Consider the following 20,437-nt stretch of genomic DNA (forward strand, 5'->3'; position numbering starts at 1 on the left):
TCATAAACTGGACCGTGCTGTGAGCGATATCATTATTGTGCTGATGGCTGACAGTGTACAGGCGTTGGAGGTCGACGAGCCAGATCCTCTTGCGTACGCATCTGAGCAAAGGAGAGATGGGAGAGGATGAGGTGAGGGCAATGGAAGCAGCCTTCATTAACCCAACCTGTCCCCCAGACTGGAATTCTGTCCCCCCTCAATGAAGCATGGTGGCAGCAGGAGGTGCAGTGGCTCCCGGGAGGGTCAACCCCTGGCACGGTACCTCCTACTTCAGTAACCTCCTGTTTCAACTCCCTCACTGGGTTTCTAGTTTAAGTTAAACTCCCACCCCTGCTGTGCTGAGGCTGCTTTCACAATTACATCGCTTTGTAGCCTGTTTTGTATCAGCAATAGTGTGGCCAGTAAGCCCAGGAGGTGATTGTGCCCCTGTCCTGGTGACGCTGAACCTCAAGTGCTGTGTCCAGTTCTGGGTCGCTCACCTCAAGAAGGACATTGAGGTCCTGGAGCATGTCCAGAGAAGGGCAACCAGGCTGGAGGGCAAATCCTATGAGGAGTGACTGAGGGAGCTGGGGATGTTCAGCCTGGAGAAGAGGAGGCTGAGGGGAGACCTTATCACCACTTACAGGAGGGTGCAGAGAGGTGGGCGATGGTCTCTTCAGCAAGGGGACAAGAGAAAGGGGCAATGGGCTCAAGCTGCTCCAGGGCAGGGTCAGAGCGGATGTGAGGGAAAAGTTCGTCCCTTGAAGAGTTGTGGGGATGTGAACAGGCTGCCCAGGGAGGGGGCTGAGTCCCCGCCCCTGGCTGTGTTTAACTAAAAGGCAGGTCAGGTACTTAGGGAGATGGTTTAGCATAGGGTGGGAACGGTTGGACTCAATGATCTTAAAGGTCTTTTCCAACCTGGTGATCCTGTTTACTGATTTCTTTCTCCTACATTTGCACTATATTGAAAGAGTTACTCACAGCATGAGCCTGGCAGGATCCAGGTCCTGGAGGAGCTGTGTACCTGCTCTGTGGCCCACCGTGTTGAGCCAAATAGGAGCTGGCATGTGTTCCCGCTCCCCTTCGCTCTCCTGGGTCTGCTGATTAAATTCCTCCGTACAGTTTATACAGCCACAGTGTACAACCATGGTGGAGATAATTCTGCTCTCACCCCGGGTTTTTTACATTGCTGTAATTTTAATGCCATATTCCTGCATTGCAGAGGCTCCTGATTTAATGCAGCTTATAAACTGTGGCATTATTAATGGAAGATGGGACAGGGAGATCTTGCAGAAGCAGTGTTGTGTAATAAAATACTCTCCCTTTCTGTTTGTTCTTCTACACAACCTCATTTCCCTAAATAAATATTTATGCATCCAGCACACAATGGAATATGGCTATACAGTGGCCTTATAAATTTAAAAGCCTCTGAACACCCCATTTTGTATTTTGTTATGGAGAATTGCAGTGAAACAATACATTCAACATATAGAGATATAGATGAGCATGGAAGTAAGAGAGGGGAAAGTGCCTAGAAACCTTAAATGCCAATGTAACTACTCATGATGGCATTTCTTGGGGCTTAGTTGTCACTGAGGGTGAAATCAGAAATGACCTCTGGTCCCACCTAAGGCCAGGTTTCAGGTCCCTGCCTGGGCAATGGCCAGACCTACAGCGCATCCCCGCTCACAATCTCTGCCCCATCCCTGCCTGCGGACCCAGAGGCTGGCTGGGGGGAAGCAGGTCTGTCCCGCCGGTGGGTGAGGATGAGCAGGGCTGGGGACACCAGCTCCCCATGACACCCCCCGCCCCCCCATTTCCTCCCATCCTTACTTGATATCTTTGGAATTCGGATCTGTTCACTGCTGCTGCCGTCGCCCCCGTCGCTGAAGGGCTTTATCTCGATGATGTAGTCCTCGTCGAAGGGCAGCGAGAGCTCCACCGAGGTTTTATTCGTTTCTATGACCGACGTGCTGCTCTGCCTGTTCCACCGGTACAGAACCTGCGGCGGGGAGAGGAAGGGAGGCAGAGGTGGCAGGGATGGCCGCTGTCCCCCAAGGGCCTCTGGATCCCCCGCTGCGCCGCTCCTGCCTCCGGTGCGGCCACACAGCAGCGTTTGCTGGGGTTTCGGTGCAGCCCCCCGCCTGCACAGTGGGCACGGAGGTGACACTGGCAGCAGGGTGATGCCCATGTGCAGCATCATGGACCTGGTGGAGCCCCTCGGTGAAATCTGTAGCTTCATCAAGCTAAAGTGAACCCCGAGGTTTGTTTATAGAGGCCAGGAACTTCTTACCGTGCTCCTCCAGGAATGGGTGTTGGGTTATTTCATGCAGTGCCACCAATGGCTTCCCAGCATAAATGGCTTTCCTGAATGACCTTTTAAGATCTGGGAATTCTGCTAATTTAGATCATCAATTGTGACACACAATATAAGATTTCCAGGGAAAAAAAGAAGACAAATGGGCAATGCTTTGCTATGATTCCAGACAGAAATCAACCTCTCTGGGCTATCCTAACAGTAAGTTAAATGGACTTTTTAGTTTGCTTTTCTAGGGTGATGAGTCTCTCCCCCTCCTTCATCTGGCTTGCCAACTTGCAAAATGTGTAGGGAAACTCGGGTCAAACTGCTGAGGTTTGTTGCAGGTTTAAGACTAAAAACCATGAGGAATTACTTATTTTTGATAATCCAATACAGTGCACCAAGACACAAAGCATGTCTGGGTTCTTCAGCACCCCAAAAATGCCTGCACAACCCACCCTGCAAGGACACGGCTGGCAACTGCACATCCACATCTTCTTGGGGCCAAATTGAACCCCTGTGTAAAGCGACAGAGCTGAATCCTTCCCAAGATTTCTCTCTAGTTAAACTGTACCCTATTAAACCTAATGAGGATTCTCTTTCTTTTCCTTTTGGCTTTGCTTTCTGAAGAAAATAGGAACTATTTATCTGCAATTACGGCACAAACTGCAGTGTGGAAGGCTTCCCCCAAAGAGGGAGAGCTGTCCCGCACGTGGGAGCTTCAGGGGCAAGGGGTGAGTGATGTTCTGTGGGCTGAGACCCGCATGGATGCTCACAGGGGTGAGCACCACTGGAGAAGGTACTCAGCATGGCCTCTGCTCCTGTTTTAACCCACAACTTGTGGCAACATTCCCTAGAGCCCAGTACCAGGCTCCAGGATGGCTGGGGCTTGGTGAGGGCTTGCTGCAGGTGGGGAGGAGGTGCAGGGCAGTGCTGCCCAGCTGCCACCACTAGCAAGATACTCACTTTGTAGCCTCTCACTTCAGACTCATTATCCAGCGCTTTCACTTGGTCCCAGTTCAGTATGATCTTGGAGTTGGAGGAGTTCCACATGATGTTCCCAGGGGGCTGACTCGGTGCTGTAATCAAAATATACCCAGCACAGTGTTTCTAAGGAGAACTGTTGCCCAGTGGGATCCCTCCCAGCACCTATGGGGCTCCCACCACCACAGCCAAGCATGCCCACTATCACCCTGGGAAGCTAATGAGCTGTTTCGTGATCCGTGCCCTCCCGGTCACCGGGGCTGTGACACAACACAGAGGTCTAAATGCAAAAAGGATTCCGTCAGTTGCTCAACATGTCTGAGACCAGAAGAAAAAAGCCCTCTTGAACGATGAGATAAATATTTAATTCTCCTGCGGTGCTGTGATTTCAGCTTTGCATGCACAGCTCACTACACAGAGGGAAGGGCCTTACAAAAGAGAAGGAGAAAAAAAAAACCAGGAGAGGAAAAATTAAGAGGAGGGAAAAAAAAAAAGGAAGAAAAAAAAGGGAGAAAAAAAAAGGAGGGAAAAAAGGGAGGGGAAAAAATGGAGTGAGGAAAAAAAGGAGAAAAAATAAGAGAGGGGGCACCCACCCCCAGGCTGGGAAGTCACACAAAACCCTGGCCAAGAGAAGTCTGACAGCTCCCTCAGACCTGAGAAAGCTTCAAAACATGAAAGGGGGGCGCGGACAGAACCCTCCCAGGCAACCCCCCATCCCCACGAGCACTCACGTGGCTTTTTGGTTGTGACGTTGACGGTGGCGCTGGAGGGGCCGGTCCCAGCCGTGTTGTACGCCCTGACAGCCAAGTGATACAGCGCGTTGCCCCTCAGGTTGCTGACTTTTGTTGACGTTTGGTTGCCGACCGTGCGGATCCTCTTGGCGTTCTCCTCCTTTTCGTCGTGTCTCCAGCACCGGACCTGAGGGCAGAGCAGGTACAACACGTGTTCCCCACGAGCTGGTGGAACACGATTGTTTCTTTGGTGCTTCTGCCCAAAATGCAAGTGCCATAGAGACAGACCCTGGGCAGATCTGTCAGGGACAGGTCCCTGGCATAATCGCTTCTAAGTAGGAACCAGCCTGGCTGCTGCGCTTCCTGCCCAGGCCCTTGGCTGCTGCCTGGCCATGGAAGCACATCCCCCCACCAAGGATGCCCCCAGCAAGCTCCACTCTCCATTTTCAGCCAGATCATGCACAGAAAGAGATGTGATTGTTCACTGTGTGAGAGAAATCACCATGTAAAAGGAAAGAGACTGGCCATGGGAACCCACCCGCCCCATGGCAGGGAGGAGCAGCATGGCATTGGCTGGCTGCGATGTATCTCTGTGACTCCTCAATGCTTAGTCCAGAAAGGACGTGGTGTTGTGTTTCCATACCTCATACCCCTGTATTCTTCCTTTGTGCTGGTTCTCCCGAGGCGGGGCCCAAGAAACTTCAACATCTGAGGCAGAAAGACTTCTGGCCAGAACAGTGGTTGGGGCTCTCGTCGGCTCTGGGTTAAGGAGTTAAAAAAAGAATGAAGAGTTTTCACTTTGACATTCAGTTAGTCCCTAACTTCAAGGGATCAATTTCCTTCGTGGGACAAGAGGCATGCCACCAAAACCAACTCCCCCTTTCCAAAATGATGGCCTGTCAGCCTGTGCCAGACAGCACTGCTCCTCTGCCTACAGAATAATAAGATGTCATTACTAAACTCAGCCCAGGATACCATGTACTCTAATTAGGACAAGAGGGAACATTTTCTAATCAGTGGACATTAATTCATTGTAAATCTCAGCGGAATTCTTTCCAGATTACATATTACTTTTCCATTAATATCAAAAGATTTCATTACGATTAATGTTATTTTAATGACTATCAAAAGAATTAATCACGGCTCGCCATTTATTATAAATCAGAGCAAGGATTAGGTATCAAAGGATATGTCAAGGTGGATACTAAACCCTTTCAGACCCGGCCAACCTCCCCGTGTCCAGCGGCAGGGAGGAGGGAGAGGCGGTGGGGTGGGCTCCTGGCTCTACCTTCCTCTGCCGAGTAGACGACTGTCACGGGGCTGAACGACCCTTCCCCCTTGTTGTTGTACACCCCCACTTTAACTTCGTAGGGGGAGAAGGGCGGCAAGGTCTCGTTGCGGAAGACGTATCTGGCGGCGTCCGGGGAGGCCACGACTGTCTGCATCCAGCTGACGGTGCCGAAGGGGCGGAAGGCCACCACGTAGCCGAAGCCACCGCCGTTCTGCAGCTCCTCGGGCACTGTCTGTGGGCAGCAGACCATGGGAGAAACGGCACTTTCAGCAACAGCAAGTGGTTTTTTTCTCCATCTGCAAGCTGGCTAGTTCAGCTCTCGGTCCTTCTAAAGCTACTGGCCGCAGCAGAGATTGTAGATGCTCTACTCTCCAGTCTAACCTGAGTTTACCCCAGCCTGTCTGTGCAAGAGCCTTACTGCTCTGCCAGCAACCCACAGTTGGGAGGAAAGCAGCATCCCCAGAAGACACTTTGCCCAAACCTTAGCCTCTCTCCATGGGCACCCACCTCCCTTCACTGCCTGGATGGAGCCTCAGTAATTGGAGGCACTTGGTGATGAAGAGGCTGAGGTTGGTTGGGGTGAACCAAGGACACGGCTCCTGCTTTCCCAATACCTGTGCAGCTGCTCTCATGTCTTGGGGAAGCCCTGCAGAACATACCCTGGCAATGTCCCAGACAGCACGGGGCTGGTGGTCCCTCACTGCGGGGACTGGTAGTCCCTTGTTACCCTACTGGACCGGCTCAGCTGACTACCCACATCCCATATGACGTGACCCATTGGAGACTGCAGCAGCAGGGAGTGACTTGTCACGACTGGGACACAGAAGGACTGGTAAGTGCTAGGTCACAGCTAGAAGAAGCAACCCATCCCTTCCAGCTCATGTCTGGACACAGTGCCACTTCCTACCCTCAGGCTTGCCTGCCCTAGTCTGCATCAAACCCCAAAGCTTCACTGTAATGAATAACCTGTAAGTCTGGGCCACTCTCCCAACTGATGCCCAGGGGCTTAAGCACACAGAGGGGCTGGTGCTCGTGTCACACTTACTCTGCACGGTAAGGCTCAAAAGAGACCCCAGGCCACCAATAAAAGGCCTCTGGACATTCAAAAGAATAAACCAACCGTCCTATCAAAATACAAACTATATTTGGTGCAAATTATGGCTCAAAGTCACGGCTGATGTTCTTGCCATGTGTGTTTTTGAAACATATTGCCGGATCTTTAGGAGACACGGCGTAGCTAATTAGTCCAACGGAGAAGGAAATGTAGCACACTGAGCTGTGCAGGAAGGACACAAACCCATTTATAGTTTTTTAATAACCTTAAAAATATCTCTGGCGATTCATTCTGCCAGCTTGGTCAGAAATAGCGCTAAGTGGAAGTGTTAGCATGTCTAGTGAAGTTCATTATTAGGAAAAATATGCCAGCTGCATCGCATCATAACATGAAAATATGAGCAGACAAATGACTAAAGTTCTAACCCCGGCTGCCTTAAGGAATATTAAACATTCTTCATCTCTGCATCTCCTCTTGCTGCTTTCATTAGCCAGCATGCGGCGTGTTGTGCTAACTCTTAACCGCCTGCCACCCACCTCCCGGTGCACGGGGAAGGATGGAGCTTGGGAATTGACCCAAGAGCTCTCAGCCAGGTCGGGATGTGCCACGTTGGGTCTTACAAACTCTGCTTCTGCCCCACCCATGTTTTGCCATATGAGAAGCCAAGCTTGTGGTGACGTGCAGCCTGTTTGCGGCAGCCCCTGCTCAGGGATGGGGAAGGGGCTCAGGGTAATTTCAATAGCTGGGCTATTTTCATCACACAATCTGGGCCTTTTACCACACGCTGTCTGACACTGACAGAAGCTTCACTGGTGCCCAGGGTGAAAGGGTTCATCTAGATGAGGATTATTAATTTTCCTCCCTGTTCAGGCTCCGCTTACCTCCCAAGTAATGACCAGCTCAGACTTGCTCCCTCCACCGCCGCTGACGTTAGCGGGGGTCACTTCAGGAACTGCAAAGAAAGACACAGGAGATGAGCTTGGTGACTCAGAAAAGCCCAGTGAAATGAACATCGACCTGCACAGCAAGAGGGCTCCGCGGGCCTTCCCCTGCTGCCTGCCAGAAACACGAGGAGGAAATGGCTAATTTGCCATGGCAAATAGCACATTAAAAGTCTGTCAATAAGACTATATTAAAAGTATGTCAATTAACGTGTGTATTCAGTTACTAATTGCTTAGTTTAAACATTTATCTTTCATAAAAAAGGGCTTGTATTTATTTTCCTGTTTCATATTCTGTTCCAGTACAGGGTAAAACAGAACAGGGGAGTCTGGGCCTGGCAGCCTCCCGTAGCTGAGGCACACATCCCTGTAGCCACCACGCTGAGCCCGCTTCTTGCCATGATACCTTGCTGCCAGATCAAAAGATGGGGACAGCATCAAGGAGCTTTAGAGCTCTGCAGGCTGGCAGTGTGTGCTGAAATCCCTGTGGAAGGTCACTGCTGCGCTCTGCAGAATGACCAGCCCTTCAGAAAGCTCATGAAATGATCAAACTCAAAGGGCAGCCCAGGGTGGTTGCTCCAACACTGATGGCCCCCCAAGGTGAGGTCCAAGTTACTCCAAGAAGCAGGAAAGCCCCCAGCATCCAGGGACAGCTGACTTTTTGGCAGTGAATCCCATCATCTCTCAACAACAGATACTGGGCAGTATTTTCCAAAAAACCCTGCCCAAATACCATTTTTTGGGGGGGAAATAATTGCTTGCTGCAGAGCATTAAGTCCTCCTGTACTCCCAGAGTGAGCAGAGGAACCCATCAGGAGCTCCACAAACAATGTGCCACAAGGGAGGAGAGCAACAGGCGCAGAAAGTGCTCCTCAGCTTCCTCCACTGCAATTCATCCCTTGAGCGTCAGGGAGCATTTCTTTATTCATTCCACAAGATTTAACCCAGCTGCCCACCACTACTTACGAGCTTCTTCAGTCCTCCTCTTCTCCGAAGGTCGGCTGGGTTCTCCAATCCCAATCAGGTTGGCAGCCACTATTCGAAATTCATACTCCACCCAAGGGTTCAGACCCACCACTGTTGCTGTGAAGGTCCTGCCATCGATGATCTCTGGAACTAGGAGACAGCCACGGGTCAGGAGTGCAATGAGAAAGGGTCCCAGGTACTTGGTACCCTTAAAAGTGAAGGGTTAATGTGAATACAGAGTGAACGGTTAATGTGAATACAGAGTGAATATGGACTGATAAAAGCTTTCCCCGTTTTTGGAACATTTTGTTAGCCATGGGAAAGCAGAAGAGGCACCATTAAACACTGTGCTTTTAGCTCAGCCTTTTCTGCTATTAAACAGCTCCTCCTAAATCGCCACTTTTTGAAAACAAAGCATCCAGACAAAAGGTTTAAAGGGCTTTTATTTTTCTCTTTTTAAAACACACTGTTCTCTCTCTCTCTCTCTCTAATGGTCACCAGAACAAAATTAACCTCTGATGGAATGAGCAATTCCATCATGGGATTTTTCCCTCTATCAGTAAAATAACTCTCCTTAAGGACAGGCTGGATGACACGGTCTGTCCCTGAGGGATGCCTTTACAGACCACAATTACTGTTGTATATCTCCAGCGTGGCAACAAAAGATAGGAATTCGTTCTGTTTTCCCTTAAACATTCATGAGAAAAATGGATGAGTAATAGCACTGCTGGACCCTAAACCTTGGGGTTGCCAGGCTTGAAGCTCGTTAATAAGACCAGCGCTCTGCAGGTGGTGGAATTACTTTTCCTTCAGGGAGCAGAGCTGCTCCCCTTGGGCTGTGCATGGTCCCGATGGATGCTCCATTGGTGGAGCTCTCGGAGACCAGTGATGGACCTACCTGTGCTCACTGCTTGCCATCCCACTGAGAAGGGGGTCCTTGCCTGCACCACATACATTGTAATAGGGCTGTGGTTGTCGGCTCCTGGCCTCCAGGACAGCTGAGCGGTGGTGTCGGTGATTTCATCTATTGTCACAGCTTCTGGGGGACCTGGGGGACCTATGGGAAGAGACACAGGCGAGGGCTGCTTGAGGCTTTGTGGTCACTCAAGGAAGGAGCATTCCGGTCCTCTTCCCTCGCCCAGGACAGAGGTCATAGAGTCTCTACAGAGGAGTTAATCGCAGCCCAGCTCTCAGTGCCCAGATGAGACTGGGAGGTGCCCCAAACATGGAGAGCCCCAGCTTCACTCAGGCACCCCGGGTGAGCAGGACCGCTGAGCCACCTGACAGAGCAGCCCTCAGGACCACCTGCCAACCCCCAGCAGCTGCTTTAGGACTGCCCTGTTGTATCCGAGGAACAATTTAAGCTGCAGCTTGGATGTGCCCAGAGGCTGGTGAGGAACAGAGGTTCCTCTGAAGCAGCAGAGCACCGAAGGACACGATGGTCAGAGAGAGGACCTCTCCCTGCCATCGTACAGCTGTTACTGTCAGCAGCAGTGCCTGAGATGAAGTCTCTCCCCACGAAGCAGCATCTCAAGCAGTTCACTCTGTGGACTAAAATTATTCTTGTATGGTATTCAGAGAGCTGGACATGTCTGAATATCTAAAATAACCCCAGCTTTCCAATATCCTGGCTTTAAAACCAAAGTTTCAGCAGGTCTAGGCAGATTTGATTTCTCAGAAATTAAACCTTTGAACTGCCTTGCTGGGGGGAATTAGCCACAGAACGTGGTCTCAGGGAGATTATTCTGAAAGCTCTGTGTGCACACCGGCTGTTCACCCCCCTCCAGCCTCACAGCCCAGGGATACCCCTCCCAGTTCTTATGCAGCCGGTGAGATGGTACAGCAGAACTCTCCCTGCAGCCGTGGGACCACTGGCCAGTCCCCACTCATGTTTTAAGGAAGCCACAAAATCAGTGTTTTTACCATCACCAAGGGTCATTTTCTTGTGAGAATTCAATGCTCCTGTTACTGAGCCAGCTCTAAGGAATGCACCTACCCAGGGAGCCCCATCTGCACGTTGCCTTGAAATGTTTGTGCAAAACAAACCCCAAAAAAGCTAAGGAGCAGGAAAATAAACATCAGATTGATTTTAAGGGTCCAGACTTGGGTTAACTAATTGCATCTCTCTTACAGTCATACTCACAGATCATCTCTGCATGGTAACAAGCAGATCTGGAACACCAGTGAAGTTACTAAACCATGTTTATGCTGGGAATGGAACGATAGAAGCTGGATGTGGGTTCTGCTGCACAGTTCATCACACCAATGAGCTCAGTTGGCGCAAGTTCTGTGTTTGGGACAGGAACATCTACTAGTGTGTCTATCTGTGCCACGTGTCATGTGAGTACATACATATGAAAGAGTCTTTATATGTGCTGTTTGAAATCATATTGTGAATGCTCATGTGTACTTAGAGCTTATTTCTTCAATTAATTACAAGATGCTGGGAACCCAATGACTGTCCCCGAGCCCAGGAACTGCCTGACCAGGGATAGGAAAAATAAAAAAGAAAAGGAAATTGTACAACAACAACAGTAACAAAATTCAAATACCTCTTACAATCAGGTCTGCAGCAGCGGAGAGCTTGTCCACACTTGTTTGCACCATGCAGACGTACTTCCCAGCATGCTTCAGCTGGATGCTTCTGATCATCAAATCGCCAGCTGAATCCTGCTGATAAAGTAGGGAAAAGTGGTTACAATTACTTTTTAATGAGCGCTAAACATCATTATCACATGAAGGACACTGTGACTAATGGATTTACTTTACACTGGCTGATGAAAACATTAGTAATGCAAGCCGTGGCCTATTAAAATGATGTGAGTCTGCCTTGAAGATAAAAGCGGGAGCGTTTCGAAAATTATGGCTCCTACAAGGGGCAGGGGAGCCCCGTTTGGGTCCGTTAAGCAGCTTCCCCATTAAAACGATGTGACAAAGCTTATGTAGGCCAGGTTTGCTCTGATTCCCCCTTTATCTCTCTAGATAGCCCGATTTACAGCCTCTCTGGTATTCAGATGCCCAAGTTGTGTCTACATCTATTTCCTAAGTGAACACCAGCCCAAATGATGAGACATCTGCAGTGGTTTCACGGCTCTGTGTTCCTGCCAGCATTCTGATTGCCCGGCGTTTTTGTGCTAAAGATCATGAGAACAGCACTCTCCAAGGAAATCTTGCATCACCTAACAGCAGTAATTTGTTTTCCAAACGCCAAGTGCATGTCTGATTAACTGCTGAATAGAACTAATTATGTTTCTGTATGTATAGGAAGCTGGAAACTCTCTAAATTTTTCTCCCAACACAAAGCACTGGATACGTTAGAAACCTCAGGGTAACCTTGGGATTGGGGCTTTCCCACTGAAGAATATGAACAGAGTTTGTCCTTTCAGCCTCACCACTGATGTGCACCCTGCACTTTTAAAATTTTATATATATATATATAATTAAAAGATGGACTTCGAGTTTGATGCCCAGGGTGCACATATAATATATATATAAAATTACCTATATATAACGTAGATAATATACAACTATATAGATTTTAATATATATAATCCTGATATATCAATATAAAATTATAAATATTATCTATAATTATAGGCATTATATATATAATATGATATAATATATAGTATTACTGCCATATAATTCTTATATATTAATATATTCTATAGTATATTTATTATATTTATCTAGAATTATAATTATAGATACTTTTACTGATAATTTTATATATAATATATAAACAGACAGCCCAAAGATACCAATGTGCCAGTGCTGGGTAACGTGTGCAGATAACACCATAAAGAAATGTCCCCTCCCATGTTTGTAAGACTGTGCAAGTTATTTTGTGCAGAGGCAAATGCTTACTCTAAGCATGTGGTCACAAGGACACAGAGATAATCATGGCAGCAAACACTGCCTGACCAACTTTGAGGCTATCCTCTAATTTCCTGTGCTTATCTCTGTATAAAGACAAAGCTCTAAATTTATCGTATTTTATGTTTCTTTTACTATGGACTTCTTGAATGGGAAGGGAGGTTTTTCTGCAATGAAAAACTGTATTATAGGTCTTCTGACCTACATCCCACATTGTTCATGTGAGAAGATTTAAGCCATGTCATTAAGAAATCATAACAATCAACTACTAGGAGGTGGTGTATCAACAACGTTCATCTTCTCAGCCTATGAGAACAAAGATAACAGCTCCTACTACTTGGTCCATTCCTTCTACTAGAGGCTCTTTTCTATGCTACCTACCTACGGTTCTGTGAGGAGATTGCTTTAGATTTAATACTTACCCCTCCAACTCTTTCAAAGTGATCCCCATCTTTTTCAAAGTCTATCAGGTGCCCATTAAACGACCAGGTAAAGACGATATCTAGCGAGTGATCGTGAGAAACCTGACAAGGCAAGACAATGCTTTCTCCAACGGTGACATCCATGCTGAAAGGTGACACCATAACTCGGGTTGGATCTACATAAAAGGAAGAAAATAAAAGGGGAGGGGAGGAAAAAAAATCCACATTAATCCTGTCCTCCTGAGACACGGACAGAGATGAGGAGTTGGGAAAGATCTACAACTGCAGCATGGCTGATAGAAAACTTGCAGTGATTGCTTGGGAAGATCCTTAATGCAAAAGAACTGGGACATCTTTGATTTTATCCTCTGATATCTTTCTTTGTTGGAGTGAAACACTACTAGGAAATCCTCCAGAACCTTCTTCCAGCCACTGTCCTGATGAGAAAAGGCTGGAAAAGAGCACAGCAGATCTGAGAGGCTTGGCTAAGATTTTTGAAACAGCTTGGAGAGCAGAGACTGTTTTATTGCCATCATCCTTAAAGATTTGTTTCAAAGTCATACATTGCTTGCCATGGTTATCAAAAGAACTAGCTTGCTTTTCCTAAATTAAGTGCTGCCCTAAGAAAACACTCTCAATGTAAAATCTGCAAGACTGGAACGAAGAAGGGTGTATTAGAAGCATGAGAGATAGCTGCTTGGACCTGGAAAGATTAGACAAATGTTATTGTCTTACATTATGTTCACTGAAAACCTGGAGCTTGTTTAGAATATTGGCCCAGTTTTCTGTCTGATGGATGGTTTTACATTTTAATCCAGGTAGTTTCCTTTGTGTTTTAAGGGTCACACAAAAGAGTAAATAGACGCGATGAGCGATACCAACCAAACCTCTTGCACCGTGGACACCAGAACTGCACCAGTAAGTCCTGTAGTAATTTCAGACAGAGAAGTTTTGGGGTTAGAAATAGCTCTGGGTGTAGGAACTCCCCTGCCTTGATGTGCAGCTGATCTGGGTCAGGTTGTAGGTCAGACCGACTTACCTTTTAGGACCTTTGTGGTCTTACATGAGATGTCCCTGACCTGCTGAATAAGAACTGAGAAGTGTTTTGGGACCATGAAGCAGAAGAAAGGTGAGAAAAGGCATGGTCCCAAACAGGACATTTCCAAAGGGAAGCTCCCAAACCTCCAGGTACCCGTGGTATAGCACATTCTGCCTGTTACACACAGGCAGCAGCAGCACCAGCTCATCCCTTATTCTCAGCTGGAGTTCACATGAATCCTTTACCACTGGTTTAATTGTCTATTTTTCACTTTCCTCGTGCACTATGAGGAAAAGGGTGGCACAGAAAGATGAGCCATGACACATTATGCAGACTTCAGCTCCTCATCTGCGCCCGTGAATTCCCTCTGCCTCTAAAGTTAACATTTGTCTTTCATTTCTGTTGACAAAAACACAGTAATTTTTTTCTACAGGGCCTCAGAGGAAATGAAAAGGAGAAAAAATATTGCTTAACAATGAGACTGAAAGTCTGAAATTCATATACAGATAGATATTTTTGCTTATTCCAAAAGTCTATTCTGCAGCGCTGTCATGCTAAAATACTACCAGCATTATTCATTCTCTGGTACATGAACCCAAAATCTTAACTACTTCTTCCAGAGACTGTTGGCTGGCTGCTTAATTCTCTGCCAAAATAATAAGGATATAGCAACAAAGATGCGCCCTGGGCAGCACTCCTCACTGAAGTTCAGGGCACGTGGAGCTGCTCCTGGGTTTCGAAGACCTTACCGGACTTACTGGGGTGAAAAAGGTTTCATCGCTGACTGTATATATAGGCTTCTGATCCAGTCCTTGGGGCTTGGGAGTATTATCTTGAACAAAATTAATTTAGGTGTATTTTGGTCTCACTTCTAACAAAACAAAGTAACTCTTAGCAGAACCACAGTAGGTGTTAGGAGGTTTAACTAATTAACACAAGTAAAGCATTTGAAACTTCTCAGCTTAAGCAGTGTAAGTTCACATCACTGAAGTTATGTTTAATTATTGCCTAGCCCTATGACACTGCTTTTGTATAACCGATGTCCCAGGATCTTACACTCAACTTGGGACTGCTGCTAATAAAACTCAAGCCAGCCTGGAGCATCCCAAGCTCTGGATGCTACAGAAACGCTCAGCACAGATTCACTAGGTGAAATTCCTTTCAGGATCAGAAGTTCATCCTCTGCCCCACTCAAAGCCTGTATGAAATATTTATGAAGGACTTGACTCTGAGATGAAATGGGTGCTTCCCACAAAGCCCTGAGCTCTCCTCCACGAGTCCCACAATGATCTGTGTAAGCTGCGGTCCTTAGCAAGCCTCAGCACTGAGGTTTTGTTGTAGCTAACCCTCCACTCCACGGCACTTTTTGGAAGAGGTGAGAAGTCCACACCATAAATCTGATTCCTCCTGGAACGGGCTGCCCAGGGAGGTGGTGGAATCGCTGCTCCTGGAGGGATTTAAAAGACGGGTAGATGAGGTAATTGGGGATGTGGTTTAGTGGTGGTGTTGGCAGGTTAGGGTGACTGTTGGACTTGGTGATCTGAAAGGTCCCTTCTGACCACAGCAGTTCTATGATCCTAATGCATACGGTTTAGAAGGAACAAAACATGGGTGTTTGCTAATGACCTGCTCTCCCAAGCAGCTCCAGGGGACATGGCATAAATTCCACATGCCTGGTGCCTCTGAAAACCAGGCCTCCAGGTCTCAACCCAATCACTCCGAGAAGCATCTCTGTCCTACAGCTGAACATAGTGGGTACAGGGAAGGGCTGACCCAGTGTGGTCACGAGTGATGCATGGGGCACGCTCTGACCCAAGCCATGCTCAGCAGGAGCATGAGCCCCAGCAATGCACCTTACAAACCACCCCAAGGAGAATGCCTACCCATCTCTTCTCCAGGACTTTGAAAGCTGAGAAACAACAACAATCTCCCTTGCAATGGAAGATGTTATTCCAGAGCCAACCGAGGGCAGCCGAGCACAGGCACATCTTGGTGCAACGCAGCTGAGCAGGAGTCCAAACTATTAGATCTGTGCTTTCCAAACCTGTACCATCAGGCACTGTTTAACCCAGGGCGAGTGCTTTAATGATACCAAAGTCATGTTGGTTAGAATCCAAGTCAAAAATAATAATTAAAAAAACCCCTATGATTGGTTTGGGTTTTTTTTTTTCTGAGCAAGCTACTCATTTATTTACTGCCCACTTCCAAGGCAAGAGAGGCAATTAGGGAGACAGATACTACAGGAGAGCTGATCTTAATGCTCTGTTACTGTCCTGTCACCCCAAGGGCAGGTTATTTTCCTTAGATGTCAAGGACAATTAATTAAAATTAAATAAACAGTGATTTTGGTGATATTTTGAGCTGATCTTCTCCCTTGAAACACTATGGTGTATGAGATTTTTGAAAATAAGGCTGAAAGATCGAGCTGCAGGTGAAGGGTCAGGAGTCCTGTTAGTAACACCTCCCCTTACAGCTGCCTGCCAGTTTCTGAGCCCTTCACAGAGGGAAGCAGCACCTGGCACATCCCAGCTCCCTTTCAGAAGGAAGAGACAAAACCCAAGCAAAATGACTTCTGAGAAAGCACGTCTGGCATTACTGAGAAGTGTTTAGAGGAGAAAACGTGACCGGTGCACGCCAGCGGGAATCTCTCAAGGGGTGACAAGCCCTCTGTCATCAGGAGGGAAAATAATCTGGTTTTCAGTCTTAAACAGGAAATGGGGAAAAAAACAACTACACCATACCTGCAAACATTCAGGAGGTATCCTGTAGCTACAACGGATGCGGCGGCAGCTGATGTGGTCGAATTTATCATGGCCTGGGCTTGGCTTTGCTGCAGAGAATCAGAGGAGACCCCGTCCCGCAGAGCACGGTGAGGGCACAAGCACTGCAGGCTGGGGGCTGCAGGCTCTGCGAGTGGCAGGGGCTGTGTCTGTAGGTGTCACTGAAGGCTCAGAAAGCAGCTCCCTCTCAGCCATTCTTCCCATTTCCAGGAGCACACTTGTAGTGTGACAGGCACAGCATCGTTTGTTCTCCACACGGTTTTTCCCTGCATGCCAGGCAGGCTGGCAGCTCACAGAGCGGCTCAGCTTGCAGCTTGTTGTCTGAGATGGGATGGTTTTGAGCAGTGTGAAAGCTCCTGGGGACAGTCCTCAGCTGGAGGAGACCGTGCTGCTGCCCAGGACAGCCCTGGGCCACCGGCCCCAGGCTCACCAGCAGTGTGCACGGAGGCTATCTGAGCTTTTCTTACCTCCTTTCGCCCTCGCTACACCCCGCAGTTGCATTGCTGCAACGTACAGCAGAGAACCTAATGTATTTCTGAGCAAGTGAATGCATTTGGTTTATAGTACAAGAGATTTTAGAGGGGTTTTCTTGCTAGCTTTCTCTCTGTTAGATGAGACAGAGCTGGGCATCACTTCCCACCTGCAGGAAGGCTGTAGTTGCTTCGCTTTGGCCCACATCCCTGTGAAAGGGAGCCTGGCATTAGCTGTTAGTCCTGCCTGCGTTCGCGGCTCATTTTGGGAAGCCACGATGCATTTCCGAGCTGGCTGCAGGCGTGTCGGGTACCTTCTGAGGGTGACAGTTATCCAGCCTGAAGGAAGCCGTGCCACCCTGGCTGCCTATCGATCGGGTGTCCGTTGGGAGGGATTACTTGTTTAGCGTAAACAGCTTTGCGTCGCCGCGCTCGGTTGCTGCAGCACAGGCCATGCGGTGTTGGTGTCATATTGATCTGGAGGACACGGCCCAGTGGGACACAATCTGCAGTGGCACGATGTAAGTGACATAAAATGAGTCAGAGACTGACACTCAGAGATAATGATTTTTTTTTTGCAAAAAAATATAGGTCAGTCCAGAGCAGAATCTGTGATTCTGTGATTGTCACAAATACCTTTCGAGTGGTAGGAGAGGACAGGAAGCAACGTCACAGACATTGTGCCCATCAGCAAGACTTCCACTGACCAGAGGGGTTTTTTCCACCTAGAGACAAGCGTATTGGTCTGCACTGGATGCTCCTTGGCATCCCGTTTCCAAACGTGCTCATTTCCAGTTTGGCTCAGGTGGTGAGACTGTGTGCTCTGCTCTGTTGGGAAGGGATTCAGTGATGCTAATAACCACAGTGCCTTTCATTTAAGGCTATCAAAGTGCTCAGTAAACAATGTGACATGCTTTGCCAGCCCTGGCTGCAGAAGGAATATGGAGTATTTTACTATGATAAAAGATTGAACTGTGACAAGCTCAGGAGATACAGCTCCTGTTGTTGGCTTCAGATCAGTGGAGTCGAGTATCACCAAGACAGACTCAAAGCCCAGATCATGTCAGCATCCCAAATGCTGGTTTCTGAAACCTGTGTGCCTACTACTTGTACAACAACAACATTAATAATATGCTTATTTCGACATCTGTCCTGGCATAGAGGATGTCACAGGAGAATGAAGAGAAGGGAACACTCAGGTTTTGAATATTTTTCCAGGGTGAAAACCTGGAGAAATCAGAACTCTCCTCAAACTCAGTGGTGCCTTTGGACTGTCTGACTTGCAAAGGAAATCCTCCAAGATTTTGGTAAGACTTATCCCTCCCTTTCTTCTTCCAGCCCAGCCCATTTCCCTGTATTCAAGATTTGTTTGCAGGTTTATGCTGCTAGGTTTGGCTAGTGGAAACTTAGACTCTTCACTGAAAGTCTGCAGCGTATATATATATATCCCTCTTCCCTTCACTCTTTTGCCTAAATAGGCAGAGTATGTTGTAAGTATCCATGGCTTTGGAGGGAAAGGTATGGCAAGTGGACACAAATCAGCTCGTGAAAACTGCAACTGCTGCTTACAGACAGAAGAAACGTGGCCTGGTTCTTTAAATAGACCCCTACACATACCCAGCAGCGGGTGTTTTTGCTGAGGAATATGTACATTTTCTCCAAGTACCTAAAAACATTAGTGTCCCAGCTCTTCTCCTCAGAGGGCATGTCTGAGTTAAGCAGGAGTGAGAAGCTCAATGGCCAGGGTGGCTGCTGCTGAGGACATTCATCCCAGGCTGGACAAGAGGGCACCACGCAGACCAAAGCCATTTCAGCACATGAGGTGCTGACTCTCTGCATCATGTACCATGACAGCAGCGTGCCAGGGCATCTGCTAGCTGTTTAATGAGAGCCAGTGTGGGTGACAAGGTAATTCCAGGTTCAAGCATGAACGCTCAAGTGCAGGAGTTTATGTTCAATTACCAGATGCTTCAAACAAGCTACTAAGACAAAGGGAAGCGATGCCAAGCACACAGGGCTGTGTCCAACGCCAAAGAGAAGGGACAGAGCACTGCTTTTCCTTGGGCTGCATTTCCATTCATATTGCTTATATTCCTTACATGGACCTAAGCAGTGTTTTCAAGTTTGATTAACCACCTAATTACCTAACTCTCTTAAACAGCCATTAGCGTTACAGTGTTAAGGATCCAGCTACATTTTTTCCTTATCTGTATAAATCATACTCACATACAAGATTTTAAAATAGGTTTTTCTTGTAGCCAAACTCTAAGTTGAATATTTGGGATTCACTTTTTCCCCTTCTAGAATAGCAGCACGTTTACTATTTTCACTTTGGGTTTTTTTTCTTACCAGAGGGAGCTGATAAATACGTTGTAGATCAACGTCCTCTATTTGCAATCATATTTTGTATTATTGTATTGATTTCAAGGCAAATCATGTCTGGAGATAATAAAAATCAATCTTGGAAGTAGAATCATCTGTTTTCTATGAACAGCCATAGAATTAAAGTCCAATACATCAATACTCAAAATGTGCTCTGATGTTTGTTTCTCTTCTATTTATGAATGAAATGTTCATCATCTAATAACCTCAAATGCCACCTAGTCCCACCCCCTGCCATGGGCAGGGACACCCCCACCAGCCCAAAGCCCCATCCAACCTGGCCTTGAGCCCTGCCAGGGATCCTGGGGCATCTTTATCCAAGACTCGATGACTGATTAAGCTGCTGGCAGCTCTTGGTGCTCTGGGCATCTTGAGGCACTATAAGAAACTCTGAAGAGAGGAAAATATGACCCCGAACTAAGGAGATTAATAAACCAGTGAACAACAAAACACAGTATGAATTATCACAGCAAACTACAGCTATCTGAATAGATTGGTTCAGTACTTTATGGGGCATGGCCAAAATTAACAAAAAAAAGAATTTACAAAATTCAGCCTTCACAGTGGCACAGCCAGGAGCTGTGGTGAGTCACATAGATGCTTCCAGGAGCAGGCACGTGGCTCTTACGCCAATATAACTCCTCTGTTCCATACAATCAGCTGCTACACCTGTGCTCCCACAAGACAAGGAGCCGCTTCATACGGCACATTCCTTACCTGGAAATTTTGCAGCACTTACAGTATCCTCTGGTGAGCACTACGGCAGCCCAGCCTAATGAAATGTAATCTTATTAAAAGCAAAAGGAATGCTGTCAGTTCAGAAAAGGGAAATTAGGCCCAGGACTGTGGTCACTGCTCTGATTTGAGAGATCTATGTGGGTAGCGGGCGAGATCTTCCCACGTAATCAGGCAGTGCAGCCCTTTGGCAAGGGAGGCAGTGATACATGGCCACGTGTTTAACAGGGATTAAGGAAGGGGGGGTGGAACATCTGACCTTCCCTGCGAGAGCAGAGCCTCTGAGTCAGCAATACACTTGGTCGAGCTGGGCATTTAGGGCATGCTAAAATTGCTAAAATTGCTTTCCTGAAAGAGGATCCTTATAGTGCAGTTTACCTGACTTAAACCTCATCATATCAGAGCCAGAGAGACATGGGGGGTGTGCAATTATTTTATACAGGTGCTTCAGCGTGTCCCCTTTCTCTTAGGCAGCCTCTGCTGTCAGT

At 47.5% G+C, this 20,437-nt stretch overlaps 1 protein-coding gene across 1 annotated transcript in view; it reads right to left on the bottom strand.

Moving 5' to 3' along the window:
* LOC311196185 (contactin-4) overlaps nucleotides 1–20,437 on the bottom strand; it is a gene marked incomplete at both ends in the record, with an annotated part of 151,234 nt that continues 130,797 nt past the window's right edge. Inside the window, 11 exons of the mRNA XM_084269693.1 lie at nucleotides 1–101; nucleotides 1,813–1,981; nucleotides 3,245–3,357; nucleotides 3,994–4,180; nucleotides 4,637–4,752; nucleotides 5,282–5,516; nucleotides 7,220–7,290; nucleotides 8,246–8,395; nucleotides 9,144–9,302; nucleotides 10,798–10,918; nucleotides 12,544–12,719. Of these exons, the coding sequence (XP_084125819.1) occupies nucleotides 1–101; nucleotides 1,813–1,981; nucleotides 3,245–3,357; nucleotides 3,994–4,180; nucleotides 4,637–4,752; nucleotides 5,282–5,516; nucleotides 7,220–7,290; nucleotides 8,246–8,395; nucleotides 9,144–9,302; nucleotides 10,798–10,918; nucleotides 12,544–12,719 (1,598 nt within the window). The remainder of the gene's footprint in view (nucleotides 102–1,812; nucleotides 1,982–3,244; nucleotides 3,358–3,993; nucleotides 4,181–4,636; nucleotides 4,753–5,281; nucleotides 5,517–7,219; nucleotides 7,291–8,245; nucleotides 8,396–9,143; nucleotides 9,303–10,797; nucleotides 10,919–12,543; nucleotides 12,720–20,437) is intronic.

This window comes from Gallinula chloropus (genome assembly GCF_964237585.1).
Source record: "Gallinula chloropus genome assembly, chromosome: 12".
Taxonomy (NCBI): Eukaryota; Metazoa; Chordata; class Aves; order Gruiformes; family Rallidae; genus Gallinula; species Gallinula chloropus.